The sequence below is a fragment of the Danio rerio genome, chromosome 23 (genome assembly GCF_052040795.2).
Source record: "Danio rerio strain M-AB ecotype USA chromosome 23, GRCz13ab, whole genome shotgun sequence".
Lineage (NCBI taxonomy): Eukaryota > Metazoa > Chordata > Actinopteri > Cypriniformes > Danionidae > Danio > Danio rerio.
The window spans coordinates 20,038,307-20,065,676 of record NC_141043.1 but is presented as its reverse complement, the minus strand read 5'-3'; the positions used below and the strand labels follow the sequence as shown (position 1 = coordinate 20,065,676).

At 36.5% G+C, this 27,370-nt stretch overlaps 1 protein-coding gene and 1 long non-coding RNA gene across 5 annotated transcripts; one reads left to right on the top strand and one right to left on the bottom strand.

Annotated features, from left to right (window-relative positions):
* Positions 1 to 566: 566 nt before the first annotated feature.
* On the bottom strand, positions 567 to 5,022 carry LOC141380473 (uncharacterized). Its single transcript, XR_015523393.1, has 5 exons — positions 2,636 to 5,022; positions 2,402 to 2,537; positions 2,165 to 2,251; positions 1,938 to 2,072; positions 567 to 1,496 (listed from the first exon to the last, which is right to left on the bottom strand). It is a non-coding gene; the product is annotated as an uncharacterized LOC141380473 (long non-coding RNA).
* Positions 4,009 to 26,547, top strand: dnmt3bb.2 (DNA (cytosine-5-)-methyltransferase 3 beta, duplicate b.2). Of its 4 annotated transcripts, XM_087305089.1 has the most exons (26): positions 5,387 to 5,456; positions 5,562 to 5,601; positions 6,378 to 6,500; positions 10,088 to 10,233; positions 10,351 to 10,522; positions 10,608 to 12,106; positions 12,245 to 12,392; positions 12,482 to 12,601; positions 12,705 to 12,820; positions 12,898 to 12,945; positions 17,486 to 17,629; positions 17,723 to 17,830; positions 19,673 to 19,814; positions 19,950 to 20,213; positions 20,304 to 20,348; positions 20,432 to 20,511; positions 21,262 to 21,374; positions 21,620 to 21,803; positions 22,089 to 22,173; positions 22,276 to 22,421; positions 23,075 to 23,165; positions 24,204 to 24,352; positions 25,514 to 25,599; positions 25,710 to 25,779; positions 25,862 to 25,983; positions 26,083 to 26,547. In XM_087305089.1, exons 2-26 carry the CDS (start codon positions 5,568 to 5,570, stop codon positions 26,237 to 26,239), a joined length of 4,392 nt encoding a protein of 1,463 aa, XP_087161215.1. In that variant the 5' UTR covers positions 5,387 to 5,456; positions 5,562 to 5,567; the 3' UTR covers positions 26,240 to 26,547.
* Positions 26,548 to 27,370: the final 823 nt, after the last annotated feature.

Sequence of the window (27,370 nt, the reverse complement as noted above, 5' to 3'; positions counted from 1 at the left end):
AATTATAATTTAATCAAACATTTTTATTCCTTAAGAGATAGTTCAACTAAAAAATCTAATTATATCATCATTTACTCTCTCTTTAACAATTATCGGTTTCTTTTGCAAGATATTTTGAAAATGCTGGTTGCTGGTACATCATCTTCATCAAGTAGTCATTGGGTCCAAGCAACCAGCATTTTCTTATTTTGTGTTCAACAGACTTCAATTTAATTTATCTTTATTTGTATAGCACTTTTACAATGTAGATTGTGTCAAAGCAGTTAAAATAGAAGTTCTAGTAAATTGAAACTGCTTCAGTCCAGTTTTCAGAATTTTTAATTCAGTGTGCACTCTTAAAAGAAACGGTTCTATAAAGAACCAAAAATGGTTCTATCAAGCGCTTCATATATGGAACCCCAAAGAGGTTCTAAATAGAACCATTTTAAGGGTTCATTAAATAGAACCCCAAATGGTTCTTTGAATTTAAGTTACATGGTTCTATTTAGAACCATTTGAGGGTTCTTTATTTATTATTTAATTAATATTATTTATTATTGAATAAAAAATAAAACCAATGCAGAAAATTCTAATCGTTTCAATTTATTCAATTTACATTTACAAAATAATTTTTTAAATATTTAAAATTGCACCTCTGCGTACTTTGTATAAGATCTACCTCTAAACAGTTTACATTTTATTATTTATTTAGTGAACATAATTAACAGCTTAATGGCATTCAACAATCTAATTCTAATGATTTCACTTTTTAATAAACATTTGTAAGCTTGTTTACTGATTGAACAAATACAAAACTTAACCTTCAAACATCTCTAAAATGATGAAAATGTATTACAATGCAGATAGAAACAATACACAAACATCTATTAAATAACAAACGGTACATGTACGTATTGGTCATGGCAACATCCATGTTTATACATAATTTTCAATGAAAGTTATTAAGAAAGTGCTTAATGGCATACAAATCATCGCAAAATGATTAGACAAAACACTGAGAACAGCCATTCCACAACCTGTAGCATGTTTACGTTTGCCGGCCTCTCTTATAACGTAAATAGTTTTGTCCATGGGTGGCACAGTGGCTCACTGGTTAGAACCGTCACATCACAGCAAGAAGGTCACTGGTTCGAGTCCCGACTGGGTCAGTTGGTGTTTCTGTGTGAAGTTGGCAAGTTCTTCCAGTGTTTGTGTGGGTTTCTTCTGGGTGCTCCAGTTGCCCCCACAGTCCAAAGGCATGTGTACGGTATTGGTGAATTGGCCATATGAGTGAATGAGAGAATCAGTGAATCAGGTGTATGAGAGAGTATATGGGTGTTTCCCAGTGCTGGGTTGTGGCTGGAAAGTGAAAGTGGAAAGTGTAGTTACCTTCTGTGGTTTCCTCTGCTGGTCCAATGAGACTAGCATAGAGCACTTTCTTCTTTCCTTCCCTTCTTTTGGGCCATTTCTTTTAAAGATGTTTCTGTGTTCTTCACTAAGTCCTTACATGCAGCATCCTAAATTAAAACATTTTGTTTACTTTGTGTAAGTTTCCAAGTAACACATTTTCAGCAATACAAGTACTTTAAAGTCATCAAAAATACAGAAATACAGTGTAGACAGCTGTAATTTTCTATTTAATCTGCATTTCATTTGTTACAGAATTTAATGAAATTGACATTTCTGAGTGACCTCAATTCAGTATGTACATTAAATAAAACAATAAAATTAGAATAAGAACAAAACAAAATAACTGTATATCAAATAACATACATCATATTTGGCAGATACTTTTATCCAAAGGGACTTAGATTGTGTTTAATCTATACATTTATTAATATGTGAGCTCTGGAACACATTTGACATTGCTAATGCATTGCTTTACCAAATGAGCTTTAAAATGTCATATACAGATTTTTCATATTTGGCACACAATGTAACAGTGTTTGGTTACTCACAAGCTTTGGCACTTCAAAAAGAAGAAACTGCTCCATTAGTTTTGCAGACCCCTCCATAATCTGTACTCAAATAGTGGGTTTCATTTGGTTCTTGACTTATTCGTAAACGGTGTCGCATTCTAGGTGCATCACCATCTGAGGTAGGAAGACAGCATTTGTAGAGTGTGTAAATAAGAATTTAAATCACAGAATTAATCTTGACATAAAATGTATTGAAATGAACTTGCCTTGTGTTAATTCCCTTAGAGTCCAGTTCACTTCCTTTTGATCCCATCATTTTTAAGTTTGTTTTGAAGACATTGCAACAAGGTATCCTGTAGGCAAATTTACACCTTTCGATACATATTTCTTCTCTGCAGGACTTTTTATTAAGCAACGACCTTAATATTCTCACTTATCACATATTTCAGTACACAACAACCAACAAGTCTGAAATACGCATGTTATAAAATACAATACTTTACCAGGTGTGCTTGAAGAAGATGTCAAACAATTATGGATGTGACGTGTTTTTCTTTAAGCTGGGATCATTCTTCTTCAAAGCTACTTGTGTCCTGCAGACCAAAGTTGGGAACTTAATATGGGTCCCATGACACTTTTCTGTAATGATAAATACAATCTTGAAGTCTTTTATAATATTCATTTCATTTTACTGACCACAATACAGTTTGTATGGATTTTAAAACAATGATACATACCAAGAACAAGTTTTATGATGCAGTTCAGTTTCCAGGCTAGATAAAGAACCGTTTCTTTTAAAAGTGAAAGAACCATTTGGGGTTCTATTTAATGAACCCTTAAAATGGTTCTATTTAGAACATTTTTGGGGTTCCATATATGAAGCGCTTGATAGATCCATTTTTGGTTCTATATAGACCATGACCAAGACTGACAAGATTGTATACTCGGCCGGTACAAGACTCAGGATGCTATAGGAATCTGAGTAAATGAGAATAATATCTAATAACAAATCAAAGAGAATATTCAATCATAATCTAAAATAATATTAAAAGAAAATAATCTTATCAATGTTTTGGAGTCAGATAGAACGAGGATAAATATATTAATATTCTAAACCACCTCATACTAAAATTGGAGTCAGTTATGAGTTAAGTTTAATATAAATCAACATTGTGCACTGGAAAGACCGAGCATGCAGTGAACCTTCATCCACCAGTGGACACCGTCATTGGATCAACTGGCTGGACCCTACACTGGTTGAAGTCAGAATTTTTCAGGGGTAAGAATAAATCTGGGCTTGACTGTATATTGTTGATAACAAGAACAGACATTTGCACTAGTGGCTGGATTTTGATATAAACAATTAAATCACAATGTAAAGTGAATATAAATGATAGTGAAAATACAATAAAGAACTATATTTCTAACTTTGAAATTCAATTCTTGATATCAAGAGTGAATTTCACAGGTGACGTTTAATTGTTGATTATCAAGAATTAACATTGTTACTAAATGTAATACCTGATAAATCAACAAATCAACTTCAAGTCTTGAAGAATGCTGATTGTTGATATCAAGAACTAAATTGCTGATTCATGTCTTGAGAATGATTAGTTTGACACACAGTTGTTATCATTATTTGTAAAAGCAAAAAAAAAATGTATTGCAATTTGTTATTTATATTGTTCGTGTTTTCATAGTTTGATCTTTCCTGAGTTGTTTTGAAAAAAAAAGAAAAAAAAGTGTGCTAATGCCGTCACGGTGGTGCAATGTCGCTCAAGCCCCTGCAGGGTTTGCATGCTTTCCCCGTGTTGGCGTGGGTTTCCACCAGGTGCTGGTTTCCTCCACAGTCAGAATTGCGCCTGTTTTCGCGATTGTCTTAGAACTTCCGATTCAGTCGCCTATGGGAGAAATGACTAGGAATAATAAACGGCAGAAAACGATCTACGTTAACTACTTGCTCTACAAACAAATGTTTGCATGACTATACAGACCAAGTAGAATAATATAGCCTAATCAGGACATATCAGTTTGTAACATCAAACAGCGAAACGAGCTGTTTTAATGTCTAAAATTAAATGGATGTTAATGAAACCGGAAGTCTCGAGCCAAAAAGATTCGAATGGCGGCGCCCGCTCGTCAGCGAAGAAGAGGTGACTTGAATAAACTAAATAGGCCGTAGTGAACGTGCGTGTGAATGCAAGAGTTTATGGGTGTTTCCCAGTGTTGGTTGCTGGAAGCTATGATGGTAGGTGGTTCATTCTGCTGTGGCGACCCCTGATTAATTAAGGGACTAAGTTACAAATGTTTGGGCTTACATAATAAATACTACTAGTACTATTAATAATAATATATGGCCAACAGCTATAAGAACAAGAACACATTTTTGTTGTTAAGAGAGATTAAAAACGTATAGGCTATAACTTTTTTAACTTACCATTAAAATAATAATAAAAAACAGAATTCTCTAATAAATAAATAATAATAAAATGGTTTGTAAATTCACACTGAAAAAGTCCAAAAGGTCGTATGATCACGTGACTTTAGCGGCTCGAAATGAATCACTCGAAACAAACGATTCATTCAAAAGTTCAACAACGCGGTTTTGAGGACGCTCTGGAAGCTCATAATTTATTAATTTTTTACAAGTTACTTTTACAATGTTTAACTGACGTTATATTCCACCGGATTATCCAATCAAAACTCGCTATTAAATGTGGTATTCAGGATAGTGTAAACGTAACTGTAATGTAGCTTGTAGCCTGTAAACGTAGTAGCATTCAATTGCGAATTTTATTTATTTCCCTTTCTTTTCTTTTTTTAAGACGTTTGTATTTAAAGTATTGCGCGACAAAAGCATTGGCTGAACCAGCTGAACGAACCCGCCCCCATCGCGGAGTCGTTCATTGTTTGAGACTGAAAGTGACTCTGAGGAAAGGTCTGCAGGGTCGTCAGCACGAGAAGAGAGGGGCACGTCGTTCCTTTAATTTAGTTTGCGAAGTAGAAAGTATCGATTAAAGCAACGCCGATAATTGGGGATTTGTGAAAACGTGTAGGCTTTTCAAGCTGCGCTGTAAAGACAACACTATTAATTTTCCTCCGTGAACAAACACACAAAGGACACACAGGGAACAGACACTGGTCGCCGCCTACCGGTGTGAGCATGTAACTAAACAATCCGAGAACAAATCATTTTGGTCAATTGATTCAAAAGATTCGAATCACTTGGATGAATCAACACCATTTCCACGGAAACAACGCGCTTCCACGTTGCTCTGCAGGAGCACATATGTTATGAACGATTTTGGATCTTAACAAAATCGACTCCCTACGTGATAGCGACCAATCCGATGATCTGCTGAAGTCGCGGTATCGCCGAGGAGACCGATTACCAAAACACTGGACGGACGGTGGTGGTAAGTAGTGGCGAACACAATAGATTTTGCATGATCTAACGTATATAACCCTGTATGTAAAGAGCAGACCGCGCGGCGTGTGGATGCGGAAATAACTTAACTTTGCTGTACTCGTGAGCTGCAAATTGTTAACCAGTGTTTGGTAAAATGATTATATTATAAATGAATCCTACCTTACTCTTAAAAACTAACACATTTAGATACTTTTTTTTAAATCGCCAATTACATTTTCTCAACACTGCTGTAGCGCAAAATGTTTCATTTAGGGGAAAAGTACATGAAGCCAAGTGAGTGTTTTTAAAAACAGATTATTTGCGACATCAGAATATAGTTGTCGACTGTAATTGCAACACATGTGAATGTTATCGCCAATGCTCGTGCTTTTCAAAAAACATGCGTGTTTACAAATAAAAGATCACTATATTCATTCTGGTAAACAAATATAATGCTCCTAAAACTGTTTATAAACCTACTTCCAGTTGCATTTAGCTTGTGTTAATACCTCAAACTTCTGAATAAGTTGTTTAGATTCAGTCACATTTTAGTACTGACAAGTAACTGAACGTTAACTCGTTTTTAAAAGGGTTCGTCTCTTTGTTTCTCGGGTAGTGTGCGTGTGTCCAGTCGAGCAGCGAGTGTGTGGAGGAATGACTGCTGGGAGGCATCAGGGAGGCATCCCTTTAAGTTTTCGCGGCAAATTGAGGGGTCCGTGTGCGCATGCGTGTACTTGCTAAATTAACATTGAATGTATCTGCCATTCTCACAGCGCTCTTATTTGAAACGTATTTAACTGTTCCCAATCGACTTTATATGGACGCTCTCGTGTAAAGAACAACAGTCCTATTTGGTCTTGTTCTTTGAAGATATATAATGAACAAAATATTTGCTACATATGTATTGCATTTTATTAACTGTGCTCTTGGAAATACTTTTGTGTTGTAAAGTAGTTAATACATACTAAATATCGCATAGTAACATGATTATGTAAGTTATGTGTCAGTGTTATTTATGTGTAAACAATTTACAGTAATGACTTCAGACTAACATTATTTTATCTCCACAGGTTATGGAAAAATGGTGGCAGATGTAAAGATCGGAGATGATAAACAGAGTCTCTGTGAGCTGTTGGACTGGCTCAATGGATTACTTCAAGCCACGTTCAGTCAAGTGGAGGACACCTGCTCAGGTATTTTTGTTTCTGGCTAATTAAAACATGTTTAAATAGATGCTAATTTTAAAGCTTGTTTTGAGGATTACTTACTCCCAAGATCGTTTATTATTACGGTGGCCGAGAGAGCTTAACATGCTGCAATTTAAGAAAAACTTGTGCAATTACAAAAACCCCAGCAATATAATGCATTTTCTCACAACGCAAACAAATTACAAAAACACGCTGCATTTTCTCACAACACAAAAAGAACAGAAAACATTGGAAATGTTTTAAGGGGGCCCAAAAATGTGAAGAGCGCCGCTGTTCTGTGACTATTGCTCAGTGTAGTTGTAGGCGATTTTAAAAAAATATTTTTTTTGTTTGTTTATTTTAATATCCCGATTGAAGTGTCTTTAGTATTTAAGCCTAAATAACCATAACCTAATTAGTCGGGTCATTCACGTTTTAGGACTGGTTTATACTTCTGCATCGAGTGATCGACGTGACCCACGGATCGATGTGATCTATGTGCATTGTACATAGTCATGCATTTATTATTCCGCGGGCTGTTAGTGTTGCTCTGCAATAACACTTCTGAAATGCTAGCTGGCAGGTTTTTATGTTCCTCTGTGTCGCGTTTCTTTGTGGGTGTTTTGTTGTTTTCTGAACACTACCTTATGGCCCATTTCCACTGAGTGGTACGGTACGTAGGGCTGTGCAATTAATCAAAAATCCGATTTCTATTTCGATTTTGGCTTCAAACGATTATGAAAAAACATTAATCGAGATAAATGATTATTGCATCATATACCACCCTCTTTTCCAGCTTAAAAGTGCGAAAGACCGCGCGCCTGCACACACAGTCAGAAGCATGCAACCGGTCAGCATTCGGTCTCATTCGCACACTGAGACGAGCAGAGGAGCGCAGACATCTAAAGTCATCTTAACGTGAGCGCTTTAATGGTCAAATATGTTTCAAAACGCGGTGTTTAGTGATTATTCATATTAACCCTCATTTGTGTAATAAACAAACGAGTTGATGATCAACAGAAACGTGAAAGAGAAACCATTAAAGAGACAGCGCACTATTCTTGCTGCCGCCTGTTTTTATCATTAATCAAACAACAAGGAGAAAATCTCTCACTGCTCCTGACTAAAGGACTTTTGTAGCTAAAGTGTTTTTCTTACAGTTAAGATGCTTAAAGCACAGTTTGTTTCATATTTTATTCTATTGTATTTATTTCTCTTTCCTTTGCAGGGAGGAAAATAACTGTATGTATACAGTTTAAGTCAGAATTATTAGCCCTCCTGAATATTAGCAACCCTTTTCCTCCCTATTTCTGTTTAATGGAAAGAAGTTTTTTTTTATTACTTATTTCTGAACATAATAGTTTTGATATCTAATTTCTAATTACTGATTTATTTTATCTTTGCTATGATGACAGTAAATAATATTTTTCTTGATATTTTTCAAAATACAAGCATTCAGATTAAAGTGACATTCAAAGGCCTTATTAGAGTAGGTGGGCAGGTCACTGTATAACAGTAGTTTCTTCTGCAGACAATCAAAAAATATATTGCTTAAGGGGGCTAATAATATTAACCTTAAAATGGGTTTCAAAATATTTAAACCTGCTTTTATTCTAGCTAAAATAAAACAAATAAGCCTAGAAGAAAAAATATTATAGGAAATACTGTTAAAATTCCTTGCTCTGTTAAACATAATTTGGGAAATATTTATTTAAAAAAAAATAATTCTCAGGAGCGCCAATTTTTTTGACTTCAACTGATAATCGTTTTAAATAATCATGATTTCAATTATGACCAAAATAATCGTGATTATGATTTTTTCCAAAATCAAGCAGCCCTTACGGTTCGGTTTGGTACGCTTTTATGGCTGTTTCCACAGTCAAAAGGCATACCGAACCAAACCGTACCATACCACTTTTTCGGCACCCTTTCAAAAGGGTCCCAAACACAAGAAAGGGTACCAAAAGGCGCAGCTAGATGTGCAGCTGAACGCTATTGGTTTACAGAGATATGTCATTCGCTTTCGCAACAAGCCAGAATGTAAACAAAGGACCCGCCATGTTTGAAATACACAGCGAGAGATTACTTGCGCTCACCGCACGTCTATATCTGAAATAACTAACTTCTTGAGCTGATGATAATATTGTGCACTTGATTATTGACAAGCTTTGGAAACCCGATCCTGTGAGAAGCTGACAAACGCGAGAATGACACATTCAGAAAGAAAAGGACAAACGCAAGAGTGGAGCACGGAAAAAAAGGAAAGCCAAGGAGCACGTTATTTCTTCAGCAAACGAGAACAAACTGCCTTGTTTTAATTTTTATCATCACCTTTTGGACTAATATGAACTGGGAATGATGGAATGACTCTCTAACAGGCTACATGTGCTGCTGAAGATTACAGACACAGATGAGAGGTTTTCATTGACTGTAGGCTATACTTTGTGTTGTTTTGAACCTAATTAAGGACGAAATGTATGCTGTGTGTACTTTTTCTGTAGTTGGTAACTCATGTTCATAGAAAAGTTAGTAATAAACATTTATACAGAAGTATTTATGTGTGTTAAGCGTCTGTTTTGTGAGAACTGCTTTTCATATGATATGGGAGCGACCTGTGCAGCTTTAATGTAGACATTTTCTCGAGCGAGCATGACGTCGACTGAAACTTTGTCATACACCACACCCACCAAAAAGGTACCCATGCTAGTGGAAAAGCAAGCCTGATAAAGGTGACTCGTACCGACCCAAACCATAACATATTGTACCAGTCAGTGGAAATGAGCCATTTATGTACAAGTAGTTCAAACTCTGATTCAGAGGTGGGAACTGGCGGACATGCAACAACTTTAATCATTAGGTAAACACAACACAACAGTTTCCCCCTAGACTCGACACTTGTAAACACTTGCTCCAATGGGTTTGTGTGGCTCTCAGTCCCAAACACACTGATCACAGCTAACAGGTGTGTGTTGTCAAATCAGCCTTTAGGGTCTCCTCGAAACATTTTCGTTTTGAGAAAATAGTGCATTTTCATAAAATGTTTGCGTTGTGTAAATAAGCACACACAAAAGCGTGTTTTTTTATTATTTTACATTGTAAGGATTTGCAGCATGTGTGCTGTCAAACTGATGAAGATCTATTCTTAATTTGCTGGCGTTGTTAGTAATTGCATGCTTTTTCTTAAATTGCAGCATGTTAAGCTCTCTGTAATTTATATCGAATTTGATATTTAGCCACACCATGTTGGTGTTTCGTAACATCTAATTTTTCACGAGGTGGGTCGCTAGCCAAATGCTCAACCCCCAACCTGGACATACAACAGAAAATTTAGCTTTCCCATTTCACCTATAGCGCATGTCTTTGGATTGTGGGGGAAACGGGAGCACCCAGATGAAACCTACGCGAACACGGGGAGAACATGCAAACTCCACACAGAAAAGCCCACTGACCCAGCCGAGGCTTGAACAAGCGACCCTCTTGCTTTGAGGCGCCAATGCTACCCACTGCTCCATCGTGTCGCCCATGTTTTGAGGGTTATATCTCTTATATATTAATAATAAATATAAGATATTATGGTGTTTACACTTTTTCAGGTGCTGCTTTTTGTCAGTTAATGGACATCATTCAACCTGGATCTATTGACGTAACTAAAGTGAATTTCACAGCAGAGGAGAACCTAGACATCTTGAATAATTATAATCTGCTACAGGAAGCTTTCAGCAAAGCACAGATTCAAAAAGTGAGTACACAATAGAATTCCACTGTAGAATGGAAAGTTTATGATGTACAATTTCAGTTAAATGAATGAATTATAGTGGTCAACACAGGCAACAGGCATCTTTTTTCGTCTTTATAGGAGCTGGAGCTGACATTGCTGGTGAATGGAGATATTATGACAACGTGTGATTTGCTTACATGGTTCAAAGACATGTATGATCACAATTTTGCAAAGCAGAAATGTAACCCACAGGTGGCCTTCATTAAACCTGAAGTAGTTTCATTGAAATCAAGCAGAGAGTTTGAAACAAGTAGGTGTTTACTTTTTGTGTTTGTAATAATTCTGTAAAATTGATATTTAAGTTTAATGATGTCATCTATTTTCTTTATTCATAGTTGAAAAGGAAAATGTGTCAAGCCTCTACAATACTGAAGAAACCAGTTCAAACCAGAAAACGCAACATGTTGAGAAGACGTCACAAGAGTCAGTCTCCTGGAGTCCACTCACATCTTTCATAAGAAAGTATGGCTCATCCACCTTAACTGATGATGAATCAAACAATGTGAATAGTAAGGATTGTCCAGGCCAGAAATCTTTTGGAGACATTACACCATTCTGGAGACAGACTCCATACTGCCTTTATCTTTTACATGGAGTGGAGCTCGAGGATGACAAGAAGGCCAGTGTGCTCTTGTTGGGCTTTTTTGACAAAGAAACTGGGGAAAACAAAATCAGACTACTGGATGTTGTCTATCCAACAAAAGAGTCCACTGAAGACATCTGCAACTACATCTTGGACACTCTGAGGAAGATCGGAATACCTTTATTCAACATGGCCATATTATATTCAGATTTTCCAGATCACGAACATCTTGTAGCTGGTCTACAGTTAATGAAAGCTGAGATTGTGTCTTTATGTGGACTTACAGACCTGACAGGACAAGTGTGTCACAGTGGTGTTGAGAAAATTGAGTTTTCTGATCTGATTCTGAATCTCATCACAGAGATCTACAAACACTTCCCATCTTTCCCAGCAGATCTACAAGCTTTGCTTGAAGATGTTGTAGGATCAGACATTGATAATCTGACATCTCAGTGCTCTCTCTTCTGGAGAATAATTAAGAAAATCCCTTTAGCTTGGTCACACCTTGAGAATTACTTTGGATCTCTGGGTACAGAAGAAGAAGCAGTCTGCCTTCTTCTAGAGGATCCCAAAATAAAGCTCAACGTTCTCTTTCTTACCCACGCTTTGCAGCCGCTTTGTGATTTTCAGGAGATTATCGACCAAGGTGCCAGTGTCTTACAACTGCTCCAAGATGCTTCTAAATTATTGAGACTTTACACACAGAGTTTCCTCAGACCAAAAGCAGCAGAGTATTTTCACAGGAGAGGAAAGACCTCACTTGTACAGGAGACAGTGGGACATTTACCTAGAGGAGAGGTTGCAGTCGGCGAACAGGCTGCTGATTTTCTCCAGCAGCACTCTGAAGAGTTGTCTGACTACTTGGAGACATTTCACAGTTCCATCATCTCCTTCTACACCACTGTTACTGTTAATATTGTCAAACGTCTGCCTCTCCCTGATTCCACCCTGAGAAACTTGTCGTTGGTGTTGAGTCCAGGAAAAAAGCTTGAAGTGACGGGCAAAATGGTCCAAGATTTAGGCGTCGGTTTCGGTGTTTGCATAAGGCCAGACAATGTCAGCCTGCTAACGGATGAGTTTTTGGAGTACCAGTTAATTGATGGGGGTGACACTGGCTCGGTCGACCAGCCAACTGAGAAGTACTGGCAAACAGAGCTGAGGATTATGGGAAATGCATCTAATTTCGGGAAATTAATTGTTAGCTTGCTGGCCCTTCCCAAAACACTGAAAAAAGAGATCATTTTTAAACAGGTGAGTTACTGACTTTATGAAGAGCTTCAGAAACCTAATTATCATTGATCATATGTCAATCCATCTAGAACCATGTACATTTCACTCACGCAGACATCTAAATGTTTTTTTGTGTGTGTGTAATAATCTATATTTCAGATGTTTCAACAAACTGACTATCTCAAGATGATGAGAAAAGAGGACTGTGAGGAGAAGGATATGATGGAGGATGATGTTACGGACAGCAGCTCATATAAAAGCGCTCCATCACATCTCAGCCCAGAGACGCAGGGAAGCAGCATATCCGGTAAAAATACAAACTCCACAAAGATCAAAACATGCCAAGAAGCCAATCTGTACTACTGACTTTGGATCACAAATGAATTTTTATTTCAGATGTCATTGACCTTACTGAAATGGATGAGATAGGTCCAGTGGAAATAGAGGACATTGCACCAATGGATGTGGATGATATTGTGTCAATTTCTTCTGATTCCGAAACAGAAAACCAGAAAGGTCTCAGGCGCTCTTCAGATATACCAAAATAGGGGTATTTTGTCCGGCAGTTTTGCAGCAGTGAGACAGGTCTAAGTAACTTACCTTTCCCTTCTTTTTACAGTCAATGTTCCACATGTATCTATAGTCTTAGATGATGATGATGATGATGATGATGAAATGACAGATGATGATGACGATTATGGCTGTGAAGCTGGCGAAGTCATGTGGAAGTATTCGGTAAATATTTTCCCATTGGTTTTATGTTTTAAGTTTATTTCTGGGTGTCTTGATTAAACTTTTTGTTTTTCTCCTAGAAAAATAAAGGAAATACACAAAATGAGATGACAGATAATACATACCAGGTAAATTCTTTAATATTTATATATAAAAAAATTATGACCCAATTTCAGCATTTATAACAGGGCATCTGTGGGGTCTTAAAAGTATTTAAAATTGATAAATCAATTTAGAGAAATTTAAGGCCCTTAAAAAGTATTGAAAAGTCTTAAATGCTATTTTACAAGGTTTTTAATTCGATATCAGTATGTTAAAGTTTACCTGAATTAATTTTTTATATTTTTTATGAATGCTGTGTAGTTTATGAAATAAAAAATATCCAGCTAGATTTGACACCACACTGCTTTGTTTACTTCAGTAAGCAGAGAAAACACTGTTAATCCTGCTGTTGTAAAGGCAGTACGTGCTGGATTACCAGTTTTTTGAGTATATAAATACAGTTTTAGTTTAGGATTCGTTTCTTGAAATCAGTATTTAGTAAAAATATACTGCAAGTTAAAATGTCGGCAATGTTACTGATTGAAACCTGAAGTGGTGTTAAGGTCTTAAAATGTATGCAGAGATCTTTAAAAAGGTTTTAAAAAAAAGTATAGAATTTCAATCTCTGATTCCTGGATTTACCCTGTATAAAAATCATGTAGAATTACACATTACTGATGTGCTTAAGACAATAAATTCAGGGCTTAAAATATTCCGGCACCATGCTGGATCTCTGGCGTGCGGCCGCGAGAGAAAAAAAAAAATTTTAGAGCTTGCACATGCGGTTTAATTGGGGATGCTCAAAATAACCGATTATCCGTTAACCAAAAGAGCGCGTTTGTAACCGATTAATGGTACCAGTTAAACGATTAAAAATATGCTTTATATATTTTTAAAGTTTAGTTGCATAAGGGGCATCTGTTTAATGGTTTACTGACGACCACTCTGCTTATGCTCGCTCTGTGCGCCTCAAGTTTTGCCGTTGCGCGCTGTGTGCTCGAGTGGAAAAAGCGTGTTACCTCAGTCTTTTTCATTCTTCAGTCAAATGAAAGCACTGCAGGGTTTCTGTTGAGGTGACAGCGGGGGTTGGGTTGTCAAGATGACTATGGCAAACTGTTAATGATGGAGGAGAGACTTAAGGTCACTGTTTCAAGTTATCCAGAGCTGTATTACTTTACAGATCTTGAATATCACAATATTATTAAACTTACAATTATAACATCGACCGCATTTCGTCTCGCGCATACCAGCTGATTCAGTCATTTTCTAGTGACATACAAAAAAGCGCGGGCTTCTTTTTTTCGTCAACATAAAAGGCATTTTGGAACAGAAAGGCGTGCGCTTTGTGATCGGCCCCTAAATGTACAACAAATATTTGTTAACTCTTGGGATGGTAACACATGCAAACACACATTTATACAAACGTATTTTGCCAAAGAAGCAAAATGAAAGACTGACATTTCTGGTCACAATTTCACACAGATGAGTTGACATTAACCAGCGCTGATGCTCTGATCACCTCTGTGCTGTCTGGAGCCGCTTCATAAACTTAAAAAACAGGCTATTGATGATTTAGGGTGGGCTACAACTAACAAACCTTTTTTTATTTGGAAAATTACAGTTATTAATAGTTCTTATATAATATCAGCTTTTAAAATAGCCTACAATCTACGAATCAAACAAATCCAAAGATTTTCTTGATTTTTGTCTATGATAACTTTGCACCAAACTGAGGCTTTCATTTTATAGCTTATAAAACATGTATGCAAATGCATGCAATATCATATGTAAGGGCTGTGATGGTCTAGGTCAGTGGTTCTCAAAGTGGGGGTCGGGACCCCCCGAGGGGTCGCGGGGCAATGAAGGGGGATAACTTATTTTATCCATAACTATATTGAAAATAAAAATAGTAGTTTATAGTTACTATATACTATATAGTTACTATAGTAGCTTATAGTTACTAGTTCTATTGGATTGCGACCCCTGGGGTAATTACATTATATTAAAGGCAGCAATAGCGTCAGATGCATTTTGATTTTATAACATCAGGTTATACTTTCTGGCACATTTAAAGCACTGACACAAATTTAATTGGTGTGTCTGCATCATTGCATGCAAAGTTTCTGTATTTATAACCAACTTAGAGGATATTGGGGGTCGCGAGTCACTGGCATTGTTATTTTGGGGGTCGCGGGCTGAAAAGTTTGGGAACCCCTGGTCTAGGTGACGACAATCGCTCTAGAATACAATTTTTCTGTTATGTTGCCAAGTACTATATTTATGAATATAACTTTAACTTAGACGTGATACAGCAAGTTCAAGTTCAGCCATGAACCTCGCTGGAAAACCTTTCTTACATCGCCAATCTGGAAACATTTTGGAATCAATATGAACGAGAAAGGCGAATCAATAATTAGGATGAAGCTATTTGTAGGGCTTGTTTAGAAAAATAATTGTTAAATGGACAAACACGTCGAACCTCCAGAGCCATCTGCAGTCATGTCACCCTGCCATGACATGCGGAGCCAGCTCCGGTTTCATCTTCTCAATGTAAACGCCCAGCTAGTCAGCCAGGTATGGCAGAGAGGCCTTTTCAAAAATGGCCAAATACAAAAGATAAACTGATAAATAGTAGGCGTTGATGAGAAATGGAGCAGCATATTTGGTAGTTGAGAACGCGCTGCTCCGCAATGTAGAGCTGGTTTCCGAGAAATGCGGGCGGTGGAGCAAGATACCCTCTCTTTGCCACGGTTGCGAAAAAGTATCTGCACTTGCACTACAGGCACACCGTCAGAACGGGCATTCAGTGCTGCTGGAAGCATTGTAATCCCAAATAGGCCTCCGCTAATATTTTTGTTCTTTGTTACTATTTATATTATTATTGATTAGTATAGTGTCATTTAGGCTATTTGTGAAGTTTTTATAATGTAACGTTTCCTGTTTCAAGCAGTTAAAGTTATTTAATCTTTAACTAGCTTACATTATCATAGGCTGTGTGTTGTTTTATCAACGAAAGTTAAACAATAAACATGTATGTTTGTATGAATATTTAGCATAAAACTTTTGTCTTTTTTATTTCTTAATTTTTACATGAAATGTAAATTAACTTAGGTAGGCTACTTGGGTACAGGGGCGTAATTTGTTGGTGGTTTACGGAAGGAATATATAGACAGTGAATATTGTCATCATTATTTAAAAAAATTATAAGTGCATAAATAAATAAATAAAACACGTTACGGAAAGGATGCAATGAAGGAAAAGCATGCTCTTATCATTCTTCATAATCTGATTTGTAGCCTACATGCAATAAACTTATATTGTGCCGACAAGAACAAGCTCTAGAAGGTAAAGTCTAAAGCAAGGAGTTTTTAATATGTTATTAATATTAGTTGTTACTATCAATGATCGTAAACACGACCTGCGTTGTATAATAATCTCTGCGATTTTTTTTTTTTTTTTCTCGTTGAAGAACAGATAATCCTTGTTATTGCCGTGTTCCCAGCCAGGTTTTCATTTACAGTTTACAGTTCCACCCCAAAAAAAGTTTAACCCCTGTAAATGTATTTATTGTGTGTTTTAAGATATTTGACTACAACTTACAGACTCAAAAGAGCAATTTTGCCAAACATGTAATTTAGGTTTTTAAATAGCTTTATTGCTGTAAAGCCCTGCACTGTTTAGTTTCAACCATGCTTCAACACACATACCCATAGGTTTAAAATGCTGCATCCCAATTTACATACTTATACTACCCCCTAAAGGTATGTACTTTTTTGTGAAGGAAAAGTTTATACTTTTGAGTGTGTAGCAGAAGAGTATGCAAGCTTTGGGACATACTACTTCCTCGTTAACAGATCGTTGTGTTGTTAAGTTATGAGCCCTGTCAGTCATCCACATTTCTGTCATATTTAATTTTTTACCTCATTAGAGAAGCAGCAGCAGGATAATCTCCCATTCACAGGCCTTTCTTGCAGAAAAATCTCCTCAGGTTTTTGGATAATTCTGCATTCAGACGAATGTCGAAATTTGTCTTTAAATAAGGTCAATATTGTTGTTGCAGATGAAATGTAACACAGAAAACTCGATTTAAATATTTTCCAGTTGGCTGGATTTTAATTAAGTCATACAAACATCTTTACTGAAGCTTGTATATATCACGGTTGGTCTTACTCGTACATCACGTTTGTAGTTTATTTACACTTTTCACCCGCGTTTGTAGTTTGTAGTTGTAGTTTGTAGTGTCGAATTCATGTCCAACACACAATGTACTGTGGACAATATCATCAGAAATGAACGAAAACCATCCAGGAACCTTTGGCATACTCTTTATAAAATACTACGATTTTGGGCATACTAATTCTATTTTCAAATACTATTTAGGATGGATAGTATGCGAATTAGGACGCAGATAAACAAGCCCGAAGACTCATTTAGTTTGATCAGGTTTGTTTAATTAGGGTTGGAACTAAACTGCGCAGAGCTGCCACTCTCCAGGAACTGAGTTTGACACCTATGCTGTAAAGTATAACATTCTGGTAACAGTTAATTTAACATGGAACAGGAGAAAGTGTAACAAAATATAGTAAGACTCTTATCATCTAATGAGTGTTGTGTTCCTCATTTTAGGGTGGTTTTTCAGTCGGTGAGATGGTTTTGGGACCAATTGAGGGCTTTGGTCTTTGGCCTGGACTAGTTCAGAGCTGGGACAGTGAGAGGCCTTGTGGCTCCATGCGTAAAGTGATTTTCTTTGGGAACGGGATGCAGACAGAAGTAAAAAAATTAAAATTAATTATGTATGCATGCTTTTGAATGTTTTACTCACTCTATAAATAAAAAATACACATAACAAATGATCTATTTCAGGTCCAAGCAGACAGTCTTCTGCCCTTCTCTTCATTAGCCAAGTGCTTTTGTTCTAATTCCTTCGCTACAGTAATGGCATATAAAGATGCAATTTTCAGTTCTCTGCAGGTAAGGCAAATTCTGTTTCTAGTGCACTGTAGTGATAATATTATTTCACATTGTTTGCAGTTCTTCTTGACTATGTTTGTGGCATAAGAAAATATTGAAACGATAAGGTCCAGCACATCTAGCCAAAGGACCCTTTTCACAAGACTGTAACAACGCGTTTAACGGTCATCATAATCTTAAATATTTAAAAGCTAAAATATTAAGATTTTTTAAAAAACGTATGAACATTTATATGCTGTTATGTATGTATTATGTCATCTTTGCGTCAAATTATAAAAAAAACAAATTACAGCTTATTTCTAATGCAGTGTCTATGGGTCTTAGAGTATATTTGACATTATTCTCTCCTCTGGCTGCCGTCATCAGTCTCACTGATAGCAGAGTAAAAAACTCTCCCATTCATTGTGCTCTTAAGTTTACCCAGCTATGACTGCTTCTACTGCTGAAAAACCCGCAAATGTAAAAAGTGTCAATAGCTGGCCGTTAACCAGTGTTGAGTTTTTGAAGGTGTACTCACACTAGGCACAGTTGCCATGAACAGTGCCTGGGTGGGATTGTCCCCTGTTCCCCCAACTACTCAGACTCATACTGCATTTTTACTTTTTGAGCTCAAACACACTTATGTCATCGATGATGTGACTGTTCAATTTGGAAGAGAAGTGCTCTCACTCCATACTTTGGATATTGCTTTCCTTATATTGTTTTGTAATTTTGTAAGTCGTTTTGGATGCAGTGGCACACAGTTAAATCTTTTGCTGAACAGATCCACCACTTTTGACACTCATACATTTTCATAAAATCATTGTGCTGCACGTATTAGGAGGTTTGCTGTTGCAGCTAATGTCCAGAAAGGGGTTTGGATCTTTGACAAACTATGACAGTTTGTGTTCATTGAAAATATGAGAATGATTTATAAATTTATATAAATCAGTCTCTTAAAAGTAATGCAGCGTCTACAGTTTTGCACTTGGGAATGCTTTGCACTCACACTAGCCCGACCGAACGATGCTCTGGCTAGGCTTGGCCCATATAAGATTCTGATGGTATGATAACCTTTGATAAAAATATCATGGTTTTGCTGTATCACAGTATTGTGATTATTGCTTTAAAATAAGTTCCTTTTAAATGTCTGGGGAAAAATACAACTTTTTCCCTTTGAACACAATATTTTTTATTTTAAGAGACATTTAAAATATTTTATAACAGTAAACATGTTAGGCTAAATTCTTTTAAATAGATAATTAACTTCTGTCTTCTTTTGTTTTAAAAACACAGATCTCTTTACAATTTAAATGGCATTTTTGCATGTATTTTGTGCTGGAGATACTGTTATCCTAAAAAACAAACAAAAAATGTAAATAAAAAATCTAACATATACCTTTGGAACAGTGTAGCAGAAAATTTTGATGGTTTTAAAACCTTGGCTTTTCCAAACCGTGATAAAACGGTTATGGTCCCATGCCTAGCTCTGGCCCACCTGATCCGACTGGGCCAGGGTCACTCAAGCAAACGGCACCCGGGTGCAGAACGGAGCACACACATTTGTCAAATAAATCAGTAGATGTTGGTCAAACACGCCCGGGAAATGTTCGAATAGCCTAGTGTGCGTACACTACATGTTTTTGTAACAACATGAGCTCTCCGAAATGAAGAAGTCATTAACAATATTCAAATATGTAGAAAAGTGCTTTATTTGTGGTTTGTATACAAAACTATTTTATGTTTGGAACAAAATTTTTGAGTGAACAATGTCAGTTAATATCATCTGTTTATACTGATAGTTTGTTGCATCAGAATTTTTTAAATATTCTAGTCTAAGCACACAAATGTCTTTGATTCTAGGTGGCTTCCAGACGCAGTAGAATGTTTTTTTCTCCTGAGAGTGAATCTAAGGATGAACTCCTTAGAGTCATGTTGAACTGGGCCTTTGGAGGCTTTGAACCACTGGGTGCAGATGGACTCCAGCCTCAAGCAGAATACAGTGGTATGCAACAACAACTGAATGACTTTCTTTGACCTCAGTGTTTTACTTCAGTATGCGGCATATTGTTTTCAATGCAGTATTCATATAATTTATTCTATTCTCTTTCTTTCTTATACACTTTCTTATATACAATAGTGAAAGTGAAAAAGGGAAAGCGCAAGAACCCTACAGGAAAGTTGTTTAATTTAACTGTGCCCCTCAATAAAATCCCTGAATCTCTGGACCTGAACAATGGCTCAGTAGATCTCGGGACAACAGACGCCGACAAGAAACGCTTGTATTCAAAATGGAATGGCAGATCAATGCAGACCGTTAAGATCCGTAGAAAATATAAACAGCGGAATAAGAATATCATCCCAACTGTACAGATCGAGTCCAGGCAAAACAGCCAAAAAAGACGTATGTGCATGCTTTATATTCATTGCTGCTATTAAAACTGTGATGACAAATAAACAAAGAAACCTGATGTTTACTGAACTTTTTCCACAGATCAAATGGTGCATGAATTTCTTAAAAACAAGAGAAAGATTGAAGGTGGGACACTCTTTTATAAGTATTGTGTTAATTTAGGTTGATAATGAGGAAAGTTTAACCGTATGTCATATCCTTTTCCTCAGATTTCTGCTTATCATGTGGCAGTATGTCCGTTGACATCATTCATCCACTCTTCGAAGGAAAGCTGTGTACAAACTGCAAGGTATTACATGTAGTTTAACAGCTTTAGTTCTCAACACACATGGATTTAGTTATTTCAGCTACACCTGTAACTAAATGTTACAAATATAAAACATCCTCATGCTGGGTTCACATTGCTTCATGTCCTCTAAATTACTCGCCTGATCTTCTTTATTCATTCACACCAATGTTTTTATCTGTTTGAGTGATGTGAAAAACATCCTGCAAGTTCAGACATGGATATAAGTACGTTTGCTGCATTGAACCTATTGTTAAAGTACCAAAAACACTACAAAGCCAAATGCTGGCATGTTTTAGATTCATGGCACAATCCAGGGGCGCACAAAACTCTGAATTTCACCATATCCTTTAGGAAATGTCTGAATGACAGTCACTTCCAGCACTTCTTGAAGGTTACGGTTGCTCAGTTTGATTACCTGCTATTACTGCCATCTGCTGGAAATGCAGATCAGAACCATTTATGAACTCGATTTTTTTAATGCGAAAGAAGTGATTCAGGTGAATTCCATGTTTTCGTGCAAACGGATCAAACGTTCCGCATCATTCGCATTGCCCTGTAGAAAGTCGCCTCTATTTGTTTATTTGCATTTACTTTGCATATAATTTGCAATAAGTTGTGCGAATGCTTAATTTCGCATTTAGTGTCAACTTGCCATTTGACAAACATAAATGGTAGACCTTGGTATACAAGAAGCAACACTTTTAGGTGAAAGATTACAGTGATGTGTTTGTGTGTCTTTGTTACATGTAGTTTAATTTCACGGAGACGCTGTACAGATATGATGAAGATGGCTATCAGTCGTACTGCACCGTCTGCTGTTCTGGCATGGAGGTCATTCTGTGTGGCCATGACAGCTGCTGTCGGTAAGTGTGTTTAAGTAATTGGTGATTTAGATTGTAGGCCTTATTCAAGGTACCGTAAAATCTAATTTGTGACAGGAATAAAAACAAGGGTGTAATAATACAAATATAGCATTTTAAACAGACTGAACTGTTGCTTTATCCACTCATAAAACTGTTATTTTAATAAGTCATTTATCGATTCCTTAGTTTGGTTTTCAGGCTTCTGAATCCTACTCTGCTAAAAAGTATATCTTTCCTCTTTGTAGCTCTTTCTGTGTGGACTGTCTGGATATTTTAGTGTGTCAGGGGACATTTGACCAGCTGAAAAATGTGGACCCTTGGACCTGTTACCTGTGTGCACCTGAGACCAGCTCTGGAGCCTTAAAGCCCAGGCATGACTGGAGCATCAGAGTGCAGGAGTTCTTTGCCAATGACACCGGCATGGAGTTTGTTAGTGCTTGTTTTATATTGTTCATCATCTAGACCAGTGGTTCTCAACCATGCCCTCAACCATATTATTTTAGTCAAACACATCTAATTCAACTCATCAGCTCATTAGCAAAGACCCCAGAACCTGGAATGGTTGTGTAAGACAATGGAGACATGCAAAATCTGCAGTATAGAAATTGCTTCAGGAACAAGATTGAGAACCACTGATATAGACCAAAAAATAGCAGATGGTCTCTGTGATTTTATATTTATATTAAAATAGTTAGTGATTTTTGTCATCCGCAGGAACCCCATCGTGTTTATCCATCAATCCCTGCTATCCAGCGACGTCCAATCAGGGTCCTGTCATTATTTGATGGCATAGCCACAGGTAAAACTGCCTATATATCTTCAATTATAATTGAATGCACTTCTATTGTAGTCTGTTCTTATACAAGTCATATGGCTCACTTAAGTGCATTGTATCTTTTAGGATATCTTGTTCTGAGAGATCTTGGCTTCAAAGTGGAAAAATATGTGGCTTCAGAAATTGATGAAGAGTCAATTACCATTTCTATGGTCAACCATGATGGGAAAATCACTCAAGTGGATGATGTGAAAAACATTACGAAAAAACATGTGAGTTACAAATTGGTCACAAAAAAAGCAGTCATCATTTACTCTCTCTTGTCAGTCCAAACCCATAAGACTTGCTCTTCTTTGTAACACAAATGAAGCAATCAGAGGTTTTAACTGATAACTGATTGACAATCATGAACAAATCTAATTGGTTCTTGTAGTAGCTCACACATGTTGCTGTGGGCAAGAATGAATATCATCGATTCTCATGCGTCCAGCAAGCATGCTCTAGCTTCTGTGGGTAAATGTAAAGGCAGGAAACGCTGTTTGTCAATCATGTAAATAAAAATATATATATAATCTGTAAATAAAAAAGACCTGTTCAGGTAAAGGGATTTGTCTCTTTAGAAGACATGGATTAAACCTTTCTATATACTTATGTGTTATATTTAGTCTTGTTTATGTTTTATACCATCAGATTTACTTAGTGAACTGACTTTCAATGAAGGAACAGAAATAACTCAGATTTAAATGTCTTATTTTTTTGTTTTGTCAATAAATAAATATTCTATAGGTTTGGAATATAAGGGAGGGTAAATTATGAGATGCATTTTGAGTTCAAACATCTCTTCGTACTTTTTGGGACTTTAGTCACGCATATCAAAAAGACTCCTCGGCAGTCTGCTTATTGATTGTATTCTTCATTTTTTTAGATAGAGCAGTGGGGTCCATTTGATCTTCTCATTGGTGGAAGTCCATGTAATGACTTGTCCATAGTCAATCCTGCTCGGAAAGGCTTGTATGGTAAGACAAAAGTACTGAAAGACAAAGTTCAAGCATTAAATCATAAAATATTCATTTGCCAGGGCGTGACATTAACTTTTTTGATCACCAGCCACTAATGCCAGTAGTTTTATAATGTTACTAGCCACTCGCCATTTTCACTAGCCAATTTTATTGTTGGGAAAATGTATTTTATATGCATAAATGTTACTTTGGCATGCTAAAAAATTGACATTTCTTGTTATATCCACGTCTCCTTATTAATTTAACTTTTTTGACTTTTCATGACTTTTTAGGGCCCAACACTGGATTTACCGATTTTTCTCTGCACATCAAACTAAATATTTCCTTGCCACAATTTTTTTTAAATAATGTGGCAAAACAAGCTAAATGTAGCAGTATATATACAATTTTTATTCTATAATTTAAAAAAGAAAACAATTGACAATTTAAAAAATTATTATCATTTATCTAAAACTATACACAGTAGTTTGTCTGGGCTAAAGGTCCCAGATCATCAGTTTATGGAGAGTTAATCTCTTTTTAAAGCAATGTTATTGTAAAGGATAATAATTAAACTATATTACCAAAAATAACTGCAAGCAAATGGAAGCTGGTGAAAAACATTGTGTGCGATGGTAAAAAGATGATCACATGCACACGGTTAATGTTAGGCCCAGTAATAATCTGTTCAAAGAATTGTAAAAGCGAAAGTGGCAATAACTGCTGCATACAAAAAAATCCGAAGATCTCTTGAAAGCAGCAGGACTGTGGGTGCTCGAGAGGCGCTTATTTTTTTTCAATTATTTCTAAGAGAAATTATCACAACAGTTACATTTTCAGGCACGGTTGTTTTGCGCAATGAAACGGAAGCTTTTAAGCACTCGCGTACATCTCATCAGCTGTGCCTTGCTCACAACGTCAGTGAGCGAGGATTGCCTGTGTCTCACCGTATGCCTAATCATCCTCTTAGATGAAATTTACCTGCATTTGGCGTGTTCTTGAGTGTTAATGTCAAGCCCTGTTTGTTGGATGTTAAATCATCTTTACTCTCTACAGAGGGCACTGGACGGCTGTTTTTTGAATACTATCGGCTTCTAAATGTTTTGAAGCCAAAGGAGGATGACCCACAACCTTTCTTCTGGCTGTTTGAGAATGTCACCTTCATGCAAACCCACGTTAAAGCGGACATTTGCCGCTTTCTGGAAGTAAGTGTTTATGTTGGATAAAGGTTTGGCACATTTTATTGCCAATATAAAGGATTAGTTCACCCAAAAATTTAATTTGTGTTAATTATTCACCCTCATGATACCCCTCATGACCCCTTGAGACCTTCGATAATATTTTGAACATAAACTAATATATTTTAGATGAGCTCTATGATCCTCTATAGATGGCAAGGTGTGTGTGACATTCAAAGTCCATTTTTTGGCATATAAAAGTAATTGATAACAGAATTTTACATTTTGGATGAATTAATCCTTTAAAAATGTCCTACACTACCTGACAAAAGTCTTGTCATCAATCCCAGTAATAAGAGTAACAAATAATAACTTGACTTCTAGTTGATCATTTGGAAAAGTGGCAGAAGGTCGATTTTTCAGATGAATCATCTGTTGAACCTCATCCCATCATTACAAATATTGCAAAAGACCATTTAAACCTGCATGGACCCAAGATTCTTACAGAAATCAGTCAAGTTTGGTCAAGAAAAAAATCATGGTATGGGGTTACATTCAGTATGGGGGCGTACGAGAGATCTGCAGAGTGGAAGGCAACATCAACAGCCTGAGGTATTAAAACAGTTGTGCTGCCCATTACATTACAAACAACAGGACAGTGCAAATTCTCCAGCAGGATAGCGCTTCTTCTCATACTTCAGCCTCCACATCAAAGTTCCTGAAAGCAAAGAAAGTCAAGGTGCTCAAAGATTGGCCAGCCCAGTGATCAGAATTGAACATTATTGAAAATTCCGGGAAAAGATGGAGGATTTAAGATGAATCTAAAGAATCTTAATGAACTCTGGGAGTCCTGCAAGAACGCTTTCTTTACCATTCCAGAAGACTTTATTAATAAATTATTTGAGTCATTGCAGACATGTATGGATGCAGCCCTCCAAGCTCATGGGAGTCAGACCTTACAGTTCAAGGCTTGATCATATTTTATTTTGGTAAAAAAAGCTTAATCTATTGGCCTTTGCCTTTTTATATAAGTCACTTCTGATACCAAATGATCAACTAAAAGTCAAGATATTAGTTGTTGTTCCTAAAATTTGGATAGGTGACAAGACTTTTGTCAGGTAGTGGATATTGGCATAGTTTTAAAAATGTATTTGTTTGCTTTTTTATTTGTGTGGTTTTTGTTTTTAGTGTAACCCTGTGCTTGTTGATGCCGTGAAAGTGAGTCCAGCTCACAGAGCAAGATACTTCTGGGGGAACATACCTGGCATGAACAGGTGCGTCAGTGGTATCGTGTAACCATCACACTTCATGAAATATACAATCACCTGTTTTAAGTGTATGAACATGACAGTATACCTCATACCTTTTTATTACATTTTGCCAGACCAATCATAGCATCTCAGAATGATAAACTCTGTCTTCAAGAATGTCTGGAGCCTGGCCGCACTGCAAAGGTTAGTCATCTAACCTAATAAAAGTACACTTGACTATAATGATGTCACAGTGGTCGTAACACTGAAATGTACTATTTTCCAGTATGAAAAAGTTCGCACTATCACTACACGGCAAAACTCCCTGAAGCAGGGCACCAATGATGCACATTTCCCCGTCACCATGAATGGTAAAGATGACCACATATGGATCACAGAATTGGAGAAGTATGTTTTTTTTGTCTACTTTTTAACAATAAAATTGTGTAAAGAACTATAAATTGAATGATGAATGTTTTATTTATGATGATTCTGACACTTCCACAGAATATTTGGATTTCCGAAGCATTACACTGATGTGAAAAGCATGGGTCGTCCGCAGAGGCAGAGAGTATTGGGGAAGTCCTGGAGCGTTCCTGTCATTAGGCATCTTTTAGCACCACTGAAGGATTACTTTGCTTGTGACGAATTCCCTGTGAAATGAAGAGAGGCTACGATGAGGATTTTAATTCTATTTTGGTCAATGTAAAAAGACTCAGGGACACACAACTATGTTGCTTTTTAAGTGTTTTTTAACTTTTTTAATGAAACTGTTATGACTAGCCGAAGAGTAGTTTGGAATAATCGTGGGAAGGTTGATTGTATTTTATTGAATAATGCATAAAATCACGTGTCACTTTTTAAAAATTGTATTTTTCACAATTTCTAATCATGTTTTACATGTTAGTTGCAAATAGAAAATTGTTGATGTGAGACCAAGCTAAAAAAAATAAACCTTTTAATTGTGTGCAATGCTTTTTGCAAGACATTTAACGAATATATATATATATATAAGAACACCATTGGGCATTTTTGTCTCCATATTTTAAAGGGATCATTCATTTTCTTTTCAGCTTAGTTTCTTTATTAATCTGGGGTAACCTCAGCGGAATAAACCATCCACTTATCCAGCATATGGTTTACGCAGCGGATGCCCTTCCAGCTGCAACCCTTCACTGGGAAACACCCACACACTAATTCACACACACACACACACACACTACAGAAAATTAAGCTTACCCAATTCACCTATAGCGCATGTCTTTGGACTTGTGGGGGAAACCGGAGCACCCACAGAACCAAAGATCATGCAAACTCCACACAGACATGCCAACTCATAAAGTTTTAAAAACGGAACAGTGTGTAAATGATAACAGAATTTTAATTTTTAGGTGAACTATCCCTTTAAGTATCTAAATTTTTCACTTGTTGCCATTTTTTATCACTGATCATTTTTATTTACTGCATTAACTTCAGTTATTATCTTTCATAAAATTCACATTCATTCATTTAAATCCATTATTTGTTATTACTTCTATTCATTTAGATATCAAATGTTCCAAGATACACTACTAGTCAAAAGTTTTAAAATAAGCTTCTGCTCACCAAGGCTGCATTTATTTAATCAAAAATACAGTACAAATTGCACAGTTGTGAAATGTTATTGCATTATATTATAACTGTTCAAAAGTAGTTTATCATTTAATTTAATAATTTATTCCAATTTCCCAGTGATGGGTTGCAGCTGAAAAGGCATCCCCTGCATAAAACAAAACAAAACAAACTGGCAAAACTC